The sequence below is a fragment of the Astyanax mexicanus genome, chromosome 8 (genome assembly GCF_023375975.1).
Source record: "Astyanax mexicanus isolate ESR-SI-001 chromosome 8, AstMex3_surface, whole genome shotgun sequence".
Classification (NCBI taxonomy): Eukaryota; Metazoa; Chordata; class Actinopteri; order Characiformes; family Acestrorhamphidae; genus Astyanax; species Astyanax mexicanus.
The window spans coordinates 48,578,456-48,596,639 of NC_064415.1; the positions used below are offsets into that span (position 1 = coordinate 48,578,456).

An 18,184-nucleotide genomic window follows, 5' to 3' on the forward strand; every position below is an offset into this window, starting at 1 on the left:
GAGTAATGAACCTTTTTTCGATACAATTAGGAAAAAGGCTTCAGTGCTTCAGAAAGCCTCGGTTTGCCATGACTACAGACTACTAAACTAAGACTAGGATACATACGGACAGCAAGGATACGAACGGCCAGCGAGGATACAGAGGATACAAAAGACTCGACACTGAACATTCAAACAGAGGGGCTTAAATACAAGAGGAGAGTGAGAAACACCTGGGCTAGGATGACGAGGGGTTATAGATAAGACACAGGTGAGAACACAAATTGCTATAGGGCAGGGCTGGGGCGGAGCTAGGTTGGAGACAGGTACAAAACACAACAATAGCACATGGCTGGGAAACATGACAGGTAAACAGAGGGGCAGGAGCACAAGAGACCAAATAAGGGAGAAACAGAAGACAGACATGGGCTAAGGTGTTACAGCCCCCGAATCCTTCATCTTTTAAAACTGCTATAATTATATTTGCCATACGTTATCAAACTCTGTTTTGACAAACTTTGACTTTGATAACTCACATACACATATAGCATTTTCAACATACCTCAAAATAACACAATAAATGATACACAAAAAAAATTTACTGTACCTCAACTGTACCTTTGTACCACCCAGAGTTTAGCACAAAGTTTAATCAAAATGTTACCAATGCTTTGCAAGGAATTCCTCTGTTTTGGAGAAAATAGTAAATCATCCTCAGCTAGCAGACTGTTCAAAACGTGCCAAATTACCTTGTTTTATTGATTTATTGTTGTTTATTGTTTTTATTGAAAAGCCCACTCAAACAACATAAAAGTCCATCTTGCCCAATCATGTCACATGACACAACTGTGCAGATTTTTGACTGCATTTCACAACATATTATCTGTAGGCTGGACTTAAACTTCTTCACACAGTTAGGACATCACACAGTGTGGATATATGTTTTAGAAACTGTTTACAGTGATATGTTTTGTTCTTTTATATCACATTCCACATTTCTTTTCATCAGGGTTGGGATCAGGAAGGTTTTTAGGTGCGTCACTGTCCATTTTTGAGATCGTTCCTACTGCACTTGTGTTTCCTAAATGTAACTGAATGCCTGAATCTCTTCACACAGTCTGAGCACTGATATGGTTTCTCTCCAGTGTGAATGCGAAGATGTTGTTGAAGATTACTCTGTTGAGTAAAATTCTTCCCACAGTCTGAGCAGTGAAACAGTTTCTCTCCAGTGTGAATGAGCTGGTGTTGCTGGAGTGTAATTTGTTGAGTAAAACTCTTCCCACAGTCTGAGCAGTGAAACGGTTTCTCTCCAGTGTGAATGCGCTGGTGTTGAAAGAGACTCTGTTGAGTAAAACTCCGCCCACAGTTTAAACAATAAAATGGTTTCTCTCCAGTGTGAATAAGCTGGTGTGTTTTAAAATTACTCAGCTTATTAAAACTCTTTTCACAGTCTGAGTAAAGATACAGTTTCTCTCTAGTGTGAATGCGCTGATGTGTTTTGAGTTTACTTTGATGATTAAAACTCTTCCCACACTCTGAGCAGTGGTGAGTTTTCTTGTCTGAACGTTTCTCCTTTTTCTGCATGTTGTAGAAGAGTTAATCCGGTGAGTTTTGGATTTTTTTCTGGATGCCATGTTCTTCACCTCATTCACCAGCTTAATATCTTTTGCGATCTTCTGATTGTGTGCTTGTGAAAAGGAAAGCTAATACCAGTAGAAGAGGAAGACTTGGGCAGGGCAGCATTAATTTCTGAAAAAACAAGGAAAACAAGACATTTAACATTTACCTCAGCAGCTGCGCAAAAAAACTTGACTTAATTTCACTACACTGTAAAATAAAGAAAATAATATTTTTGTATTATTCTGAATTTATAATCTGCCACAATCATGAGTTACATTAACAAAATCTTGTTTATTAAATCCACATTTTTCTGTTGAAGTCTTGAAATCATGCAGCTAGCCTTTTGCTGTTAATGAATAATATGTTGTTAAGTTTTAGCTAACCATTTTTTAAATATATTATTTATCTTATAAGGCTTGAAATCTGCCATACGCACACCATCTAAATATTTTTAAATGTTCACTTAATCTGTATTCCTTTTTAACTGTAATCCAAATGTTTTATTCCAGGGATATTGAATTCTACTCATAATTGTTCTCCAATCGTTTTCTGCTAATATTGCTTGCACTGGGGGGCCTTTAATTATTGATATTTCAATATCTTTCCATCTAGCATTAAAAACTGGGTTACACAAACAAAACTAGAATTTAATTTGGGCCGAGGTTCATCATCTTCTGAAATCAGACTTCCCTTGGCATGCAGGCACGTCACAAAGCAGTAAGGACACAATCACTACTACTGGTGATTCTGCTAAAACTATTAATGAACATTTATTTATGAACAGAATGTGTTGAGCACATTCTGCTGGGTGATGCGCATGCCCACGCATGCCCTCAAAATGTTTTAAACATTGTTTACGATTTATTCTCATTAGGCCTGTCGCGATAACTGTTATCGACTTATCGTACGCTTATTTTTTAAACCGCGAAATTTTTTGCCGACGTCAACAACAGCCATCGGGCGCGCGAGCTTGTTTACAAGAGAACGAGTCGCGCTGTGCTGCTTTCTCGCCGACTCTCCACGAATCTGTCAGACAGCGACATCTGTCGGTTAGGAAATGAGTGTGAAGCACGCTGAGTTTATGCTGCAGTGACGGTGTCCACACACAGAGCAAGTGGTGTTCCTTGCTCTGAATTTGTCTGACAGTTACATTAAAAAATAAATGTATAGCAGGACCTATGACCTACTGAGCATCTGTGTCTTTGATCCTATGGGCACTTGTGTTTTTGAGCTAATGTGTGTTTGACGGCATATACATTTATGATCAGAAAAAGGACTCTACAAGTGCCTGTGTCCACAGTTAAAAAAGTTAAATTAATAATAATTTTACTTTGTTCGAAATATTGTTACTTTTTGTTGTTTAATATTTAGTGCAGTTTTCTTAGAACCCACAGAGTCCCAGGGTGGTGGTACTTTATTTATTTTAGTTATTTAGGATATTAAAATATTTTTATATTAGAAGCCCAATGTCTGCTCTTAATAATAAAAAGTTAGTTTAACTGTAAAATGGAGTAATAGTATTATTATGCCAGTATTTTATAACTGTGGCACACTGTCTTAAAGCTCCTTTGGGAGCCCAGAAGCAGAAAAAAGCATTTTCTGTAGGGCCCCTTTAAAATTACAATATTATTGTTTATCTCAAACATTTCTGGGACGATATATCGTCCTGAAAATTTTGTTATCGTGACAGGACTAATTCTCATTTTGATTATTATATTTGTAAGACTTCAGACTACACAGAATCATATTTTCCCAATTTAATCATGTTTTATTTTCACTATTTTTAGTGCCATATATAAATCCACCATGTTATGGCAATCTGCATGACAGGGTTGATAATTTATTGAAATTCGGAAATAAGAAATATTAAGTTAAATTAATAGTATTAATTGCTAAACATGCAGAAAGTGTATAACTAAATGTAATATAATTTAGTTATTTAATTACAAAGTAAAAGTTCAACTGTTAACTAAACTATCAGACTCCTGATTGGGTCTTACACATTACAACCCCCTTTCACCAGCCCTCAATCACCCACCATCTATTATTCAACCAGCCATCGACCAGCATCCCCCTACCAGATAATAAAACAAAAAATCTAAATCTAAATCCCTAAATCTCCTGTTCATCTTAAATAAAGCAGAATGAAAGTGTTGATCAGAGATAACTAGGAGAAGATGATCCTCCAGCTCCTGGATGAAGCTGCTTGTGTGTGATGTTAAATGCTGCTCCTTCTGAATGTGTTTCTGTGTGTCTAAGAGTAAATGTAGAGCAGTGTGATGGTGAAGAGTGGAACATCTCCATACCTGCAGCAGGTGAGCTGATGGTGTTCCTCCAGCAGAGCAGTCTGAGTACAGAGGTGTGGAGCTGCTGATCAGAGCTGGATCTTCTGCTGCTCCACTTTACTGGAGACCGGGGGAAACTCTAACCACCCTTCCATATTCACCTACAGAGAATACAGTCTTCATTTTAAACCACAGCAAACATCTGTCCAAAGCGCTGAAACTATTAGAACATGTCCAATCAATACATCACAATGACTCTGTTACTTGATCTGATCCAATACAATAAACAGCCCTGAATCCACCTTAACCTCCAACAGTCTGCTGCTGTGTGTCTGCGGAGAAAATAAAAGTCAAACAGAAAATTTTGTTAAAAATTAGAATATTATTCTACGAAAAAGAAAAAAAACTTAAAATTTGTTTTTTAACAAATTTTTAATTGTATTATTTTATTTGATTTTGATTAGTTGACTAGCTAATACATTTTCCCAACTCAAGCATGAAATACCTACTTTAATTATTAGGCATTTCTTTCTCAATGAAATTTGTTTTGAGTTCAACCTCCTCACAGACAATAATTATAATTTAAAAAGATATTTAAATACATTATTGTAAAACCATAATAATAAGATCTGCCTTGTTTATCATCACCTATTCCTTGTAGAATATTTATTTATTTGTGTACATATCAGTTGTTCACGACGTGTGTTTAAGAACTTTTGAATCGGACAGTTCTTCGCGCCTGACACTCTGGCTGAAACTCCACCCTCTTTGACTAGGTCCGCCTAACAACAGAGCGATCTATTTTCTGATTGGCTCAACGAGAGTACATCAAAACATACAGCCGATGGATTGGCAAGCCTGAAAAACACCAGTGTGGCTGAGAACACTGCCATAATGAATATGAATATGTTTAGGTTTCTTAATGTTTCCAGATGTTTCCACAATATACTTTGTTTATTAATATTACCAATATAATTTATCTGTAGTCGTAATGTTGTAGAAATAATTAATCTGTGAAAAAAAGGAAAAAAAAGTCTGTATGCTCCATCTTCAAAGTAAACTAATATGATTGTCATTGTACTGCCTTAGACTGGAAGCTACAGGTAAATTTGAAAAGATATAAAAAGAAAAATACACATTTTGATTCTATTAAAGCATTTTTAACAGTACATATAAATTTGACAGACACTTTAAAAAATGATAATTGAGTTTATTTTGATGACTCAATTTAAATACCTGTATATATTTTGAGAAAGTTAGCTACTGCATCTACCTTATTTGTTTTCATTTGTTCACATATGTATTGCTGCACTAAAAGGTAGTAATTCTCATTTGTGAAAGTTTGGTTTAATGTCACTATAAAATAAAGTTGAAAAAAAGGACGCAATGATATTACTTTATCATATTTTTTGAAGAATAACTGAAAACATACTTGAATGTGATATATCATGATATATATCATTATCGTGATACAAAAAATTCCATATAGTGATATATGACTTTTCCCATATTGCCCAGCACTAATTGCATCTTAAATAACAACTTAGTATCTAAAATTAATTATTTAACATCTCAAAATAATAACTTAGTATCTCAAAAAACATGGCATCACAAAGGAACGACTTCTTGAAATAATGAGACAGCAAATCAACATAATGACATAGCATCTCAAAAAATGACTTAGTATGTCAAAATAATGAGATAGCATCCCAAAGTAAGGACTTGGTATATTAAAATAATGGGATAGTATTTAAAAATAACAGCTTAGTATCTCAAAATAATGTGACAGTATTTTAAAATAACAATTAAGTATCTCAAAATAATGACTTAGTATCTCAGAATAACAACTCAGTATCTGAAAATAAGAGAGAAAATATGAGATGGCATCTCAAACACGGACTTGATATCTGAAAATAATGAGATTATCTCAAATAACTTAGTGTCTCAAAATAATAATCTAGCATCTTGAAATAATAACTTAGTATATCAAAATAATGAGATTGCATCTCAAAATAACGACTTACTATCTCAAAAAAATAAGATACATAATAAGAAAATAAGATACATCACAAAGTAACGATTTAATATCTTTATTAGCATCTCACAGTAACGACTTGGTATGTCAAAATAATAAGATAGCATCTCAAAATAATGACTTTGTATCAGTATTATTATTATTATTATTATTATTATTATTATTATTATTATTATTATTATTATTATTATTATTATTACTGTATTAGTGTAGGTGAGTGACTGTAGGAAGGGGTTTCCAGGTTGGGGAAGGGTGGAGGAGGAACGCAGCTCGTGCTTGGGTCACGTGCCCCGGTTGAAGCTCATCACATGATCAGCTGCTGACCGCGGATGGACGCTGGGTTTTCGGGATCCGTCGTTTGGGCAGTAGTGCAGGACCCGCTCCGTTCCTCCAGACCGAGCTCGAGCAGCCGTTCGGGGCCGCGGTGAACCGGCAGTTTGTTTGTGAGTGAACGGATTAGGTGGCGAACCTGGCGCTGCTGGTGGAGTGGATGATGAACGGACACGCCATTCTGTACAGCGGGGTGACTCTGGCCTTCTGGAGCACCATCCTGATCGTCGGTAAGCGAGAGGCCGCATCTCCCCCGGCCCCGCTCAGAGTCCCGGGGCCGGGCTGGCCGGGGTTACGGGACTCGGAGCTCCGTGTTTTTGCTGTTAGCTGGCTAAACTAGCGGCTGCGGGCCATCTTATACTTCTCCTTACTGAGCTAAGCTAGTTAGCATGTTAGCTAAGTTAGATAGCTAGGGTAAGCTAGGGCAGTCAGCTTATTGATATCGGGCAGCGCACTGCAGCACAGGCTTTAGTTTCCCCCAGATAATATATGCCCTCACAAAAACTGAGTAAAACGCGGGCTGTAGAAAAAAAAATGTCTTTAATTCGCGCGAGTGACCGGAATATGTCCGCTAAACTAGCTAAACCTCGCTAGCTGTCTCTTAGCTGTTAGCTTGGTTAGCACAGTCTGATTAGCAGCCGTACCGCTGTCACTGGCTCTCCGGTCGGTTCTCCGGTTGTAAGTGTATACACGGTAAAATAAGAGCCAACGCTCACAAAATTAATTTAATTAGCCTTATTTTCGGTATTTGCCTGACTGCATTTTCCAGTAGTCGCAGCTTTTCTACAGACCAGCCAGATAATATTACACCTGCATTTAATAACTAAAGATGCACGATGATATCGGATAAATCGATATTGGCTGATATAGCCAATATTTCAAACCGATACTTGCTGATGTATTTATGTATGGCAGAAAAGGATCTCGTTTTATTGCCATACAATGTTGTTTTTTTCTGAAATATTAAGTAATTTATCATAAAATGCTATGTTATGCTATTAGTAAGGACCGATATACAGATATTTCAAACTTGATACTTGCTGACGTATTTATTTTAGCTGCACTATTACAATTGTCCAACACTGGCTATGTTTCTTTAAAATGTGTTGCTTTTAAGGTTCATTCATGTATCATAAATTATACAAGATATATATTAAGAAATGTTTCACTATATACTTTCTAAAATATAACTTTATACATTTCCTGACCAAGTGGCAGTGCATCATAGTAAGAGAACATATGATAATGTACTGTTATGCTGTAAAACTGATATTTTGAGTTGATTATTATACAGTGGATATATCTGTATTAGTGTTCAGCACTGGTGAGTGAGCCAGAATGAGGAACGGAAAGTTCTCATGTGACTGTGAGAGATCACACACAGACCCAAACAAGTTCCACTTTTTTATTTTTGATATTTTTGAATTTGAGCTTCCAAACTCATTTTATTTCACATATGTTTTAAAATATGATGGAGCTCTAATGTTGGTTGTAGCTATTAATGAATAATGTTTATTTCACCTAAATTTTGTTTTGATTGAATGACTTACCTCCAGTGTAAAAAGAAAACAAACATATTAATAATTATTGTCTGCTTTTGGATGTATTTGCTGTAATGTTAATGTAAATCTGTTAGCTAAGCAGGCATTATGATACATCATACAGTGGTGATTTGTTTATATTGTGTTTTGCTTTCAATGACAAACTATATTCAAAATGCTTTGTAGTCAAAGACTAGCCTTAATCCATGTCTGGGAAACAGTCCAATAAAATAATAACTGAATAAGGAGAATAATATATTTTAGTTTGGGGAGGCTACATTTATGCAGCTTACCAAACAATATTTTTTTTAAATATGAAAATGCATGTCTCATTAGCAGTTGTTCGATATTATATGCTATTTAATATCATTGTGGAGTACAAAATATTTTTGCTTGTTTTAATGTTTATTTCACTAATCCACAACCTCTTGTCTCTCATCAGGTATTTGTTATACAATATTTGACCTTGGATTTCGGTTTGATGTAGCATGGTGAGTGCAGCGTTAATACAATCAGTGTCTTAGACGTATCGAGTTTGTTAAATTTAATCTAAATCTTTATTAAAGTCTAACTAAAATACATTTTGAACTGTTTTGTCTTCTGTTGCAGGTTTTTGACCGAGACTTCCCCGTTTATGTGGGCCAACCTCGGGATTGGCTTGGCCATCTCCCTGTCTGTGGTTGGAGCAGCTTGGTAAGAGTGTGCACCAATGAGTGTCCTCATTTCACAATGTAGACATGGGAAATTCTACGATTGAGAAAAGACTTGTTACTTGTACTGAGATAATTTGGGGAACCATCTGCAAATTTTTGAATCTGAAAAGTGGAGTTAGTCATGTACACCATGTTTGCTGGCTAAAGGCAGTTTAGGCCTGAATCTTGTGTCTGAATATTGATGTACAAAATTGATTTCAAAATGTAATTAATTGAGCATTCATGTTCATATTAATGTAAACATGGCACATGATTGTAAATATTTTAAGGTTAAAATCCAGATTTAACATAAATGACCCAACAACTATTATTAACATTTGTTCTAAAATCATGCTGCAACTAAGTATATGTAATGTGAAACATTTCAATGAAGCATTTATGTTGTGAAACTTGTTGGAACAGACATTTAAAATATGTTAAAATGTTAAAATACATATTTAAAAGGAGCTAGGTTAATTACAAGCTCTAACTTAGCACTATATTTTGTGAATAAGGTCACATGATCACACATTTGTTCACACTGATGATCTGATGATCACAAAGACTATAAACACTTGATCATGTCAGATTTCAGGTATAATGTGCTGTTTGCTTCTGCAGGGGTATCTACATTACTGGCTCCAGCATCATCGGTGGAGGTGTCAAGGCTCCGAGGATTAAGACCAAGAATCTTATCAGGTATGTCACTTTGATCTTTGTTTTACAAGATATTAAATAGCTAAAATTATGTTTTTGTCTTGCTTTTCAACAAAAAAAAGTAATTACAAAACTACTAATTATTAGCATTTATTTTAACTTAACAATTAACTTCCCAGTATAACAGTGTTTCTGCTACATATATTATATTATTGCCATCTAAATTTCAGCTGTCATTTAAATGTCATGGTCTTAATTACAAGAGGGCTTTTAATTTGAAACTGGGGATGAGCACACAGTAGCTGGCCTCTGCTGTTTAGCTGCAATGATGGCTAGGTTTTTATGCTGGATTACTTGCTAAGTTGATGACAGACCATAGTCCATCTGTGAGCTGAGTCTGTTTTAGGATAACTCTGACATTCTTTTGGTTTCGCTTTGTGTCTTGAAATCCAGTAGAGTACCATGGCAGCTGAAAAAAATGCTAGAGGAAACACTTTAATATGACCTAAAAGATGACCTTTATATATTTTTGATTAGCAAATATTTGGTGCATCACTAGTTTTAAAAAATCTCTTGCTGTGTTGTTTAAGCATTGCTGTATTCTTATAGCTAATGTTACTGTCTTTATTCCACACCAGTATTATCTTTTGTGAAGCTGTTGCCATCTACGGGATCATCATGGCTATTGTCATAAGTAATATGGCAGAGGTAAGCTTTTAATAATGAAAGTACAACCAGATGATTTTAGTTTATCTTTCAGGCCAAGTGAATCATTGGCTTTTACACACGTATTTGGGTACTGGATGTTTACAGTATTATACAGGACATGTTATCCTGTGCTCGTTATGCATTGTACACTGATTTGAACATTCTGCTGTGTTTCAGAGCTTCAGTGGCACAACACCAGAGACAATTGGGGCAAGGAACTATCAAGCAGGTAAAATACCATATTTTCAGTCATTTCACAAAGTAGTATTAAGGGGTATTTCAGCTTTGAACTAAAGATCAGTGTTGAGTTAATTGTTTCTAGCACATCCATTCGTCCCTCAGCTTCTGCAGATTGACAGAATTTATGATTTTGTATTGGTATTTTGTGTTCTCTCACTAAAACCTAAGCATACGTTACACAAATACATCATACCAACAATGAGACCATGGATGTTTCACAATACCAAGAACACAAAAAATGGACTTGTGTCCCTAGAAAGAAGGTTATTGACCAGTTCCTTCGCAATAACAAACCTTTTTCAGGTGCTGTGTACTTGGTATTGTTTTATTTTGAATTATGTGACTGTGGACTATAAAATCTGCCTTTCAGATTAGTTACTATTAGCCAACGCTAATCAGGTGAACTAAGGCTACACAGGAGGGTATATGATCCTCATTCTGTAACACTAAAAACAATAGATACTTGTATTAGAAGAACTGAGGTTTGACCGCTTTACTATCCATTCCATTTTAAAAATGCAGAACCAGTAGAGTTGTTTACTTAAGTTTCTTTACCTACTTACAATATTGGTTCTCAAATCCTGTGAATATAACACCAATAAATCCATAATTCTTTCCTTGCTTGTAAAAAAAAATAAAAAATACTGGTTCAGGCACTCCTCGGTTGGTGTTTGCAGACATTTAGTGATGCTGACATTTGGACAGCCAGGCAAAGTCATTTGAAAGCTGTGCTTTGAACTTGAAGATATACAGATCAGTTTTTTAATGACTGCCAGCTAGGCCTGTCACGATAACAACATTTTCAGGACAATATATTGTCCCAGAAATTATTGCTATAAACAATAATATTGACATTTTAAAGCATCACTATATAAAATGCTTTTTCCTGCTTCTGGGCTCCCAAAGGTGATTTAGGACAATGTGCCACAGCAATAATATACTAGCATAATACTATTACACCATTTTACAGTTAAACTACTTTTATATTATTAAGAGCAGTATATGCCAATATAAAAATGTGCTTAGTCCATATGATCAAAGACACACAGATGCCTCTGCAGGCCAGAGCTCTTGCTATAAATGTATTTTTTAATGTAACCGTCAGACAAATTCTGAGCAAGAAACAGCAGCATGTGTAGCGTGTGGGGCTTGAGGCAGGATCTATCTGGGGGAACAATTTTTATATTTAATATTCAGCTGGATGAATTGGGCTGGATGGTTGTGCTTAAACAAGATCTCAGTTTAGTAGTACTGCCAGCTTTTGTTTCTACTGTTGTGAAACATTGTAAATATACCGGCTGATTCACGTTGATGGTTCTCCTCGCTTATTTGGCTTAAAGTCAAAATACTCCCGGACTGGAGTCATGGTATGCGGCTTTAAAACGCAGCCCATCCCGGACTAAACTTCCTCAAACGTCCTCTAAAGCTGTTTAGTTTTGAAAAAGTCCAATTAGCCCTCGAATACGTTCGCTAGCTAACACCGTGTGCACACTGCCCGCTGTGTGTGTGCGCATGCGTGATTGTGTAGCATCAGTCACTGCTCACTCTCCCAGCTGCATAAACTCTGCGTGCACTACAGTTCCTAAACAATAGATGTCGCTGTCTGACAGAGCCGGCGAGAGAGCAGCGGCACTCACTCTCTCATGTAAACAAGTCCACACGGACACACGCGGCTAATATCGACATCAGCAAAATGATCGAGATAAATAAAATTATTGTACGATAAGTCGATAACATAGTTATCACTACAGGCCTACTGCCAGCAAACACAGAGTAGCTAGTCATTTTCAGCTTTTAAGGCCAGCATCAGGGGTGTGAATTCAACGTGAGATGCTGCAAAATTATTCTGTGTATTTGCCACACAGCACTTGGTTTTCCAAAAAAAAAAGCATGAAAAAATTGCTGTTATTTCTTTTGTGTTATATTATATGTGGTTTATGTTTGGCTGGATTGCATTTAACATTGCAATGAATTGCTAAAATGATATTTCTTATCTTTCCAGGTTACTCCATGTTTGGTGCTGGGCTTACTGTTGGCTTCTCAAATCTTTTCTGTGGCATCTGTGTCGGCATCGTGGGCAGTGGGGCTGCCTTGGCTGATGCTCAGAATGGCAGCCTCTTCGTTAAGATCCTCATTGTCGAGATCTTTGGCAGTGCCATCGGATTATTTGGAATCATTGTAGCCATCTTGCAGGTGAGTCATTCTCTAGTATTCAGTGTTCTTTGGAAACAGTCTCTTTATGCAATTGACTTATTTTTATTTTAGAATGATGGGTGGAAGAGGTTGAGTTTTTTTTTTCATGGCTGGAAAATACATGTTCCTCATTAGTTGTGACTCATAAGAAGAGCAGCATTAATCATGCTTATTCATTGGCATGTGTCTTGCTTTTTCTTTTTGTGCGATTCCAGATATAAATTGTGCTAAATGGCTTTATTGTCATGTTAAGAGTATTTTATGACACTTATAATAACAGCATAATAATGCAATTACAGAGCAATTTACTTTTAACTATTAAGATAATTCCAAGATTGGAAGTGCATAAAAATGTTGACAATAAAGTTCAATACAGTTTTATTTCTATAGCACCATTTACAACAGAATTTGTAACAAAGCAGCTTTACAGAGAAAAACAGGTCCACGCCTCTTATGAGCAGCACCACAGAGATGCCAGTTATTGTGGGACACATTGGCAAGGAAAAACTCCCTTTCAAACCAAGGAACCAAGACTCAGTCAGAGAAACCCATCCCACTCGGGTTAACCTGCTCAGTACAATCAATCACTGAAATGCTTCCATTAATAGAGATGCTGATTCAGGGAAATTGAAATGCTCTGTTTTTTGCAAAGCTATAACTTTCATCTTACCTTATTTCCACCCAGTACCCTGACCGTGAAATTGTTCAGATTTCTGACACTTTGTTTTTAATATTTAGTAATTTACTTAGTAATATTTATATTGAAGATCAGTTTTGAAATACTTTATTGATTCTCAATGATTTTAATTAATTATTTACATGTAAATATTGGTGTCAAACAGTGGTTTGTTTAGTGTTGTCTAGATAGGAGAGTCTTCAGTTCCCATGGGTCTGATTGTATAGAAAGTTAACTTTTTACTTTATGATGATGGTGTTTATACTATGACAGTTTTCCTAAAACGTCTTTCAGTTTTTCCACATATTGAGTTTATTGAATCATAGCCATTTTGTGCCAGTGCATACCCTAATATTTACCAAGCCAGTGTCAAATGCGCATGTGAAGTAAATTGGTCTAAAAGAGTGTGAATGTCAAGTCACATTTAGCGTTCGTTTGAGGTCGTTTGATTGACGTATGTGATTCTGATTATATGACCTGACCAGGTTATTGCAGGTTAGATTAATATAATTAGACTGCATGGAGACACAGATTTAACTCCAAATCAATTAAAATGGCTTCCACCAAGACATGTAATGTTTTCTTTTTGTTTTTTCATTTTTCAGACATCGAAAGTAAAAATGGGGGATTAGAGAATGTGATGCCTGCAAGATGAATCAACCACCCAGAAGAAAGACGCTGTGGTTCAGGCACAGACCGACTGTGTAAATACATAGTAAATTATTTAAATGTATTTTTTTTTTTGTGTGTCTGTTTTTAACCATTGTTTCCTGAAGAGTGAAATGAGTAATGCTTTGTCTAAAAGGATTCATGGTCTTTTGAACACAGATCCCTAAGGCAAAAGCCTCCCCCCTCCCTGTTGAACTGTTGATCGGAATAAAATTACAAAATAATTTAGTGGAGGAAGAATTATAATGGCTGTGTTGATATCTATAAACTTCTATATTCATTAATGATAGTAATTTAATCCATTAGTTATTCATGTATTTTTTCTTTTTAATTCCCCTTTTTATTTGAAATGTGCAAATAAGCATTTAAACACATAAGACATAAAACTTGATACACTCTGTAGTCCCTAAACAGAGAGCCCCTTTGAGCACGGTACGTTTGTGGCGGTTTTGAAGTTCGTTAGGCCTGTAGAGTTTACTGTGATTGCTGTTCTGTACTATACAAAAGTAAATCTTGCAACCAGTGTGGTTCTTTGAGGTAGTCTGGCTGTAAATACTTTTTGCTCCACTGGAGTTCATTCAAGACATTAAGGGGGTAGCTTCTTAAACAGGGACAAAGTCTAACCTTGGACTGTACAGCATTTTGAATGGAGATTTTTTTTCCATTGAAAGATAAATATTGTTTATGACTTGGCTGTCTGGGAAACTGCCCCCAAGTGTCTATTGTAATGTTCTAATGAAAAGAAATTTTTTGATCCTTGATTGTTGTTTATTTTCATGCGTTGTGTTCATCCCGGGAGTCAGTACACAACGCTGCACCGCCTGTAAGTAAATACTGATTATTTCAAATCAGTCTGTTTATTGCTCTAATCCTGCTTCCCAGGTTTATCTGGTTCTCAGTCGTCGGCTCACTCTTCAGTTCTGTTTGGTTAAAAACCAGAGGGTATAAAAATCTAAAGAGAGTGTGTGTGTATGTATGTAAGTATGCGTGTACATATAGGAGCACGTAAAAGTTTATATGTGAGGCATGAGGGTGTTTACCATTCTGTAATTCCCTGTTTGTATGTGGTCTTAATTTTCTTTTTCTTATTTTGGTTTATTTTTGTATATCAGAGCAGGAAGTGGTCTTGATCGCAGCTATCTCTGGTTTTATCTGTTGACTGTATATGAACTTCTTTTTACAGAAGATGTTTTTTTTTTCTCTGTTGCTCAGGTTTCTAACAGGAATACTCCAGAGTTTTTCCACCTAATCACTGTATGCATAGCTTACAGTTCATTCCTCATGGACATCAACTGTGCTGATGTGTTCCTCTGTGTACAAAGGAAATATTTCTTCTCAGTGTACAGGGGTCACATGCAGGATCTCTGCTACTTGACGGCTACAGATGCAGATGGCGATTAGGTAGAAAATGGTGGAGTGTTCCTTTATATCTATAGGTCAGTGTTTTCTCAGTTCTGAGTCCTTGAGCCCCTTGCTCTTCACATTTGGGGGTTCCCTAATTTAAGTTTGTAAGGATTTGGTAACAGTCTGAGTCCAGTTTTTCAAACACATCTTTAAATTAAGACTGTCTGAACATGGAGAGAATGCTCAGTATAATGCTCGGTCGGCCATCTAAGAATCTCCTTTGTGCTAAGAAGCTTTTGGGAGACCCACTCCTGATTATTTGAATGCCAGTTGTTAGGAACTGGAGAAGCATTACATTTGTAGAGCAGCAGCGGGTGCCAGGATCACGACTGAGAAACACTGTGGGTGATTGTTTTAAGAGGCAAGTTGCTGTGATGTTTGGTCAGCTGAATTTCAGAATTTAGATTTGGATCATTTTGACTGTAAGGGGTTAAAATGGTCTAAAAAAATCTGTTTTGATTGCTTGCTCTCTCTTGAAAGCAGGGGTAGTCAGCCAAAATATCTCAACCCCGTTTGACCAGTTGGCCTTTACTTGTTTTTATTTTTTATTTTCCCTTTAACTGTTAAAAGGCAAAATCCAGCATTTTTCAACCTAATTGCGATATGCTGCTGTACTCAAAGGCTATGTTCACACAACAGGTAAAGGACATGCTCAAATTTTTGAGATGTGATGTGTGATTGATTGTATGGAAAATAAAAAACACAGAATTTGACTTTTTTTTTTTTTTTGCTTTTTCAGTGATTTAGTGACTCCAGCTGCAACCACTTTAACTTCTTAATAGTTCCTGTGATGCTGGAGAAGATGAAACTGAAACTGCATGTGAAGCCCAGCTCTTTAGCCTGTGAGCATCAGTTTTAGGGGTGTGAACTGTTCAGACCAGTGTCTGATTTAGTTCACATAAAATAAAAGGTGGAAACAGCCCAAAACATTAGGTTCTGTGGCCCTTTTTTACCTGCTGTGTGAACATAGTCATATTAAACTACAGTTTAAACAAGGTCTAAAGGCAGGGAAAACATTAAACTAATGCAGACGTTGTATTTCAAACAGCTTGAAAAATGCTAGAGTTTTTTGTGTTTACTCATGAAGTTTTCAGATTGTAGCAAGAGCATTGCCTTTTAATAAAAATCACAACAGAAGCCAAAATTTGTCAAAGCAAACTTCAATCCTGCAACAGACTTTTCACGCTCGTGTGTGTTTTGTGTGTTCACGTTTCTTTCAAAGCATTCCAATGATCAGTCATGATGTAAAGTTGAATCTGCTCTGGTTTCTCTGGTGTCCAGGAAGGACGTTATAGAGACCTGGACGCCTTCAGGTTAAACACCCAGGCTTGGCGGGGTTCACTCATAGTTTTAAAGATTCAGAATTCTCTTGAAAATCCCACTCTCTTGACTATGCCTCCAGTGATTGTGTTTGATATGTTGATGTGGTGATTCCATTGTTTTGACGTGCAAAAGTGGATCCTCTTGACTTCATATTGTTAATGAACAAATAAAACTGTCCAAACCAATCTGCTGAAGTCCTGTCTCAGTCTTGTTCTGAGTTGCATTAATAGCTAGTAGTCTAGCATTAATCAAGTTATCAGTTAAATTAGAACTTCATAAACTGTGAAGATTCATGGACTGAATGGAATGAAATAGACTTATCAGCTTTGTGTGTTGCTTTTTTTTCTTTTTCTTTTTTAATGAAGTTTTCTTATGAATTATTTCTATACAGAGAAGGGTTTTGTAAAGCTGTTTGCACATTGCTCAAATCATGACCGTATAACACAAAGTCTGTGAATTTTCTGGGTTACCGCCTGCCCAGTAAAAAAGAAATAAATGATTCTGAATAAAGTTCACCTGCTTTAGTGCAAATAAAAGGCAATGGTTTTGCAGGTGATGACCACAGACAAAAAGGCTCTCCTTATCTTTACTGACTGTTTTTTTTTTTTTTTTTTTTAATAGTTCTGCCTTTTGCTTGTCCTTGACACTACTGATAGAATAAGGCAGTACCTGAAACCCTTTAATTGGGGGTTGCAAAAAGAATAAAACTGTACCCTGAATGCTCTTAAGTACAGAGATGAAATCCTTAGAGCTGTTGTCAGTCCTTACAGTGGGCCCTGGGTTCTACCTGGTTCAGGACAGTGCCTGGCCTCATTTGGAAGAAGTGTGTAGGCAGTTCCTGCGAAATTAAACCATTGATAACATTGAGTAGCCCTCATTTTCCCAGATCAAGATCCAATCAAAAACCTCTGCCATTTGTAGCATGCATCCGCTAGACAGTCTATGGGTGCAGTGATGCCATAATCCAGTTCTGGAAGGACATCTGCCGTTGCATCAGGATACAGCTCTGGAAAACAATTGAGACCACTTCAGTTTCTGAATCAGTTTCTCTCATTTTGCTCTTTATAGGGTTATGTTTGAGTAAAACGAACACTGTTGTTTTATTCTATAAACTACAGACAACATTTCTCCCAAATTGCTTTTGGATAACTTTATGCCTTTACTCCTGGTGCAAAAATTCAAGCCGTTCAGCTTGGTTTGATGGCTTGTGATCATCCATCTTCCTCTTGATTATATTCCAGAGGTTTTTAATTTGGTGAAATCAAGGATTTTTTTCCCCAAATGGTCACTTATTTTTTATCCAGATATGTATATTGCTGGCAGTGCATACAGGAACTTCAAAACCTTTTTTATGCTTCTTGATCCCTCAGGTGTCAGTAAAAAAAATTTAATAATACAGCACTTTTCTCAGACACTTGTCGCAATGTGCTTTACAAAACCATTTCACAGAATAAAAACATTAATTAAAACACTACCAAAATGATCCGTTTCATAAGCTGATATATTTCTGGATTTCCCTCTTTTTGAGCTAAATCAGGCCAAAAACAAATTGAAGTATTTTACAAAGCACCACCAGAGGGAGGTGTTTAATAAGCTATTAGAGATCATGTCTTAAAAATGCTTCTCAAGTCTTAAAGGGGGAAACGCTCCTGTACCCAGTGCAGAATAAATAAAGCAGAGAGGTATGAAGCTTTGAATGTGACAAAAGTATTTCAATCTGAATTTTGTATGTTTCCTTCATGTTTACATGAACTTCATGTTTAAGAACTTTGAAACATGATGTAATTTATAAACATGAATAATAATAATGCATTTTGTGAGGTGGTGGAATT

General features: G+C 36.3%; 1 protein-coding gene across 1 annotated transcript; it reads left to right on the plus strand.

The window, feature by feature from the left end:
* Positions 1-6,213: 6,213 nt before the first annotated feature.
* Positions 6,214-16,537, plus strand: atp6v0b (ATPase H+ transporting V0 subunit b). The gene is made up of 8 exons (XM_007229298.4): positions 6,214-6,479; positions 8,233-8,281; positions 8,400-8,483; positions 9,104-9,181; positions 9,778-9,847; positions 10,025-10,076; positions 12,090-12,280; positions 13,562-16,537. The coding sequence occupies exons 1-8, from the start codon at positions 6,410-6,412 to the stop codon at positions 13,586-13,588; spliced, it is 621 nt and encodes a 206-aa protein (XP_007229360.1). The 5' UTR covers positions 6,214-6,409; the 3' UTR covers positions 13,589-16,537.
* The last annotated feature ends 1,647 nt before the right edge of the window (positions 16,538-18,184 follow it).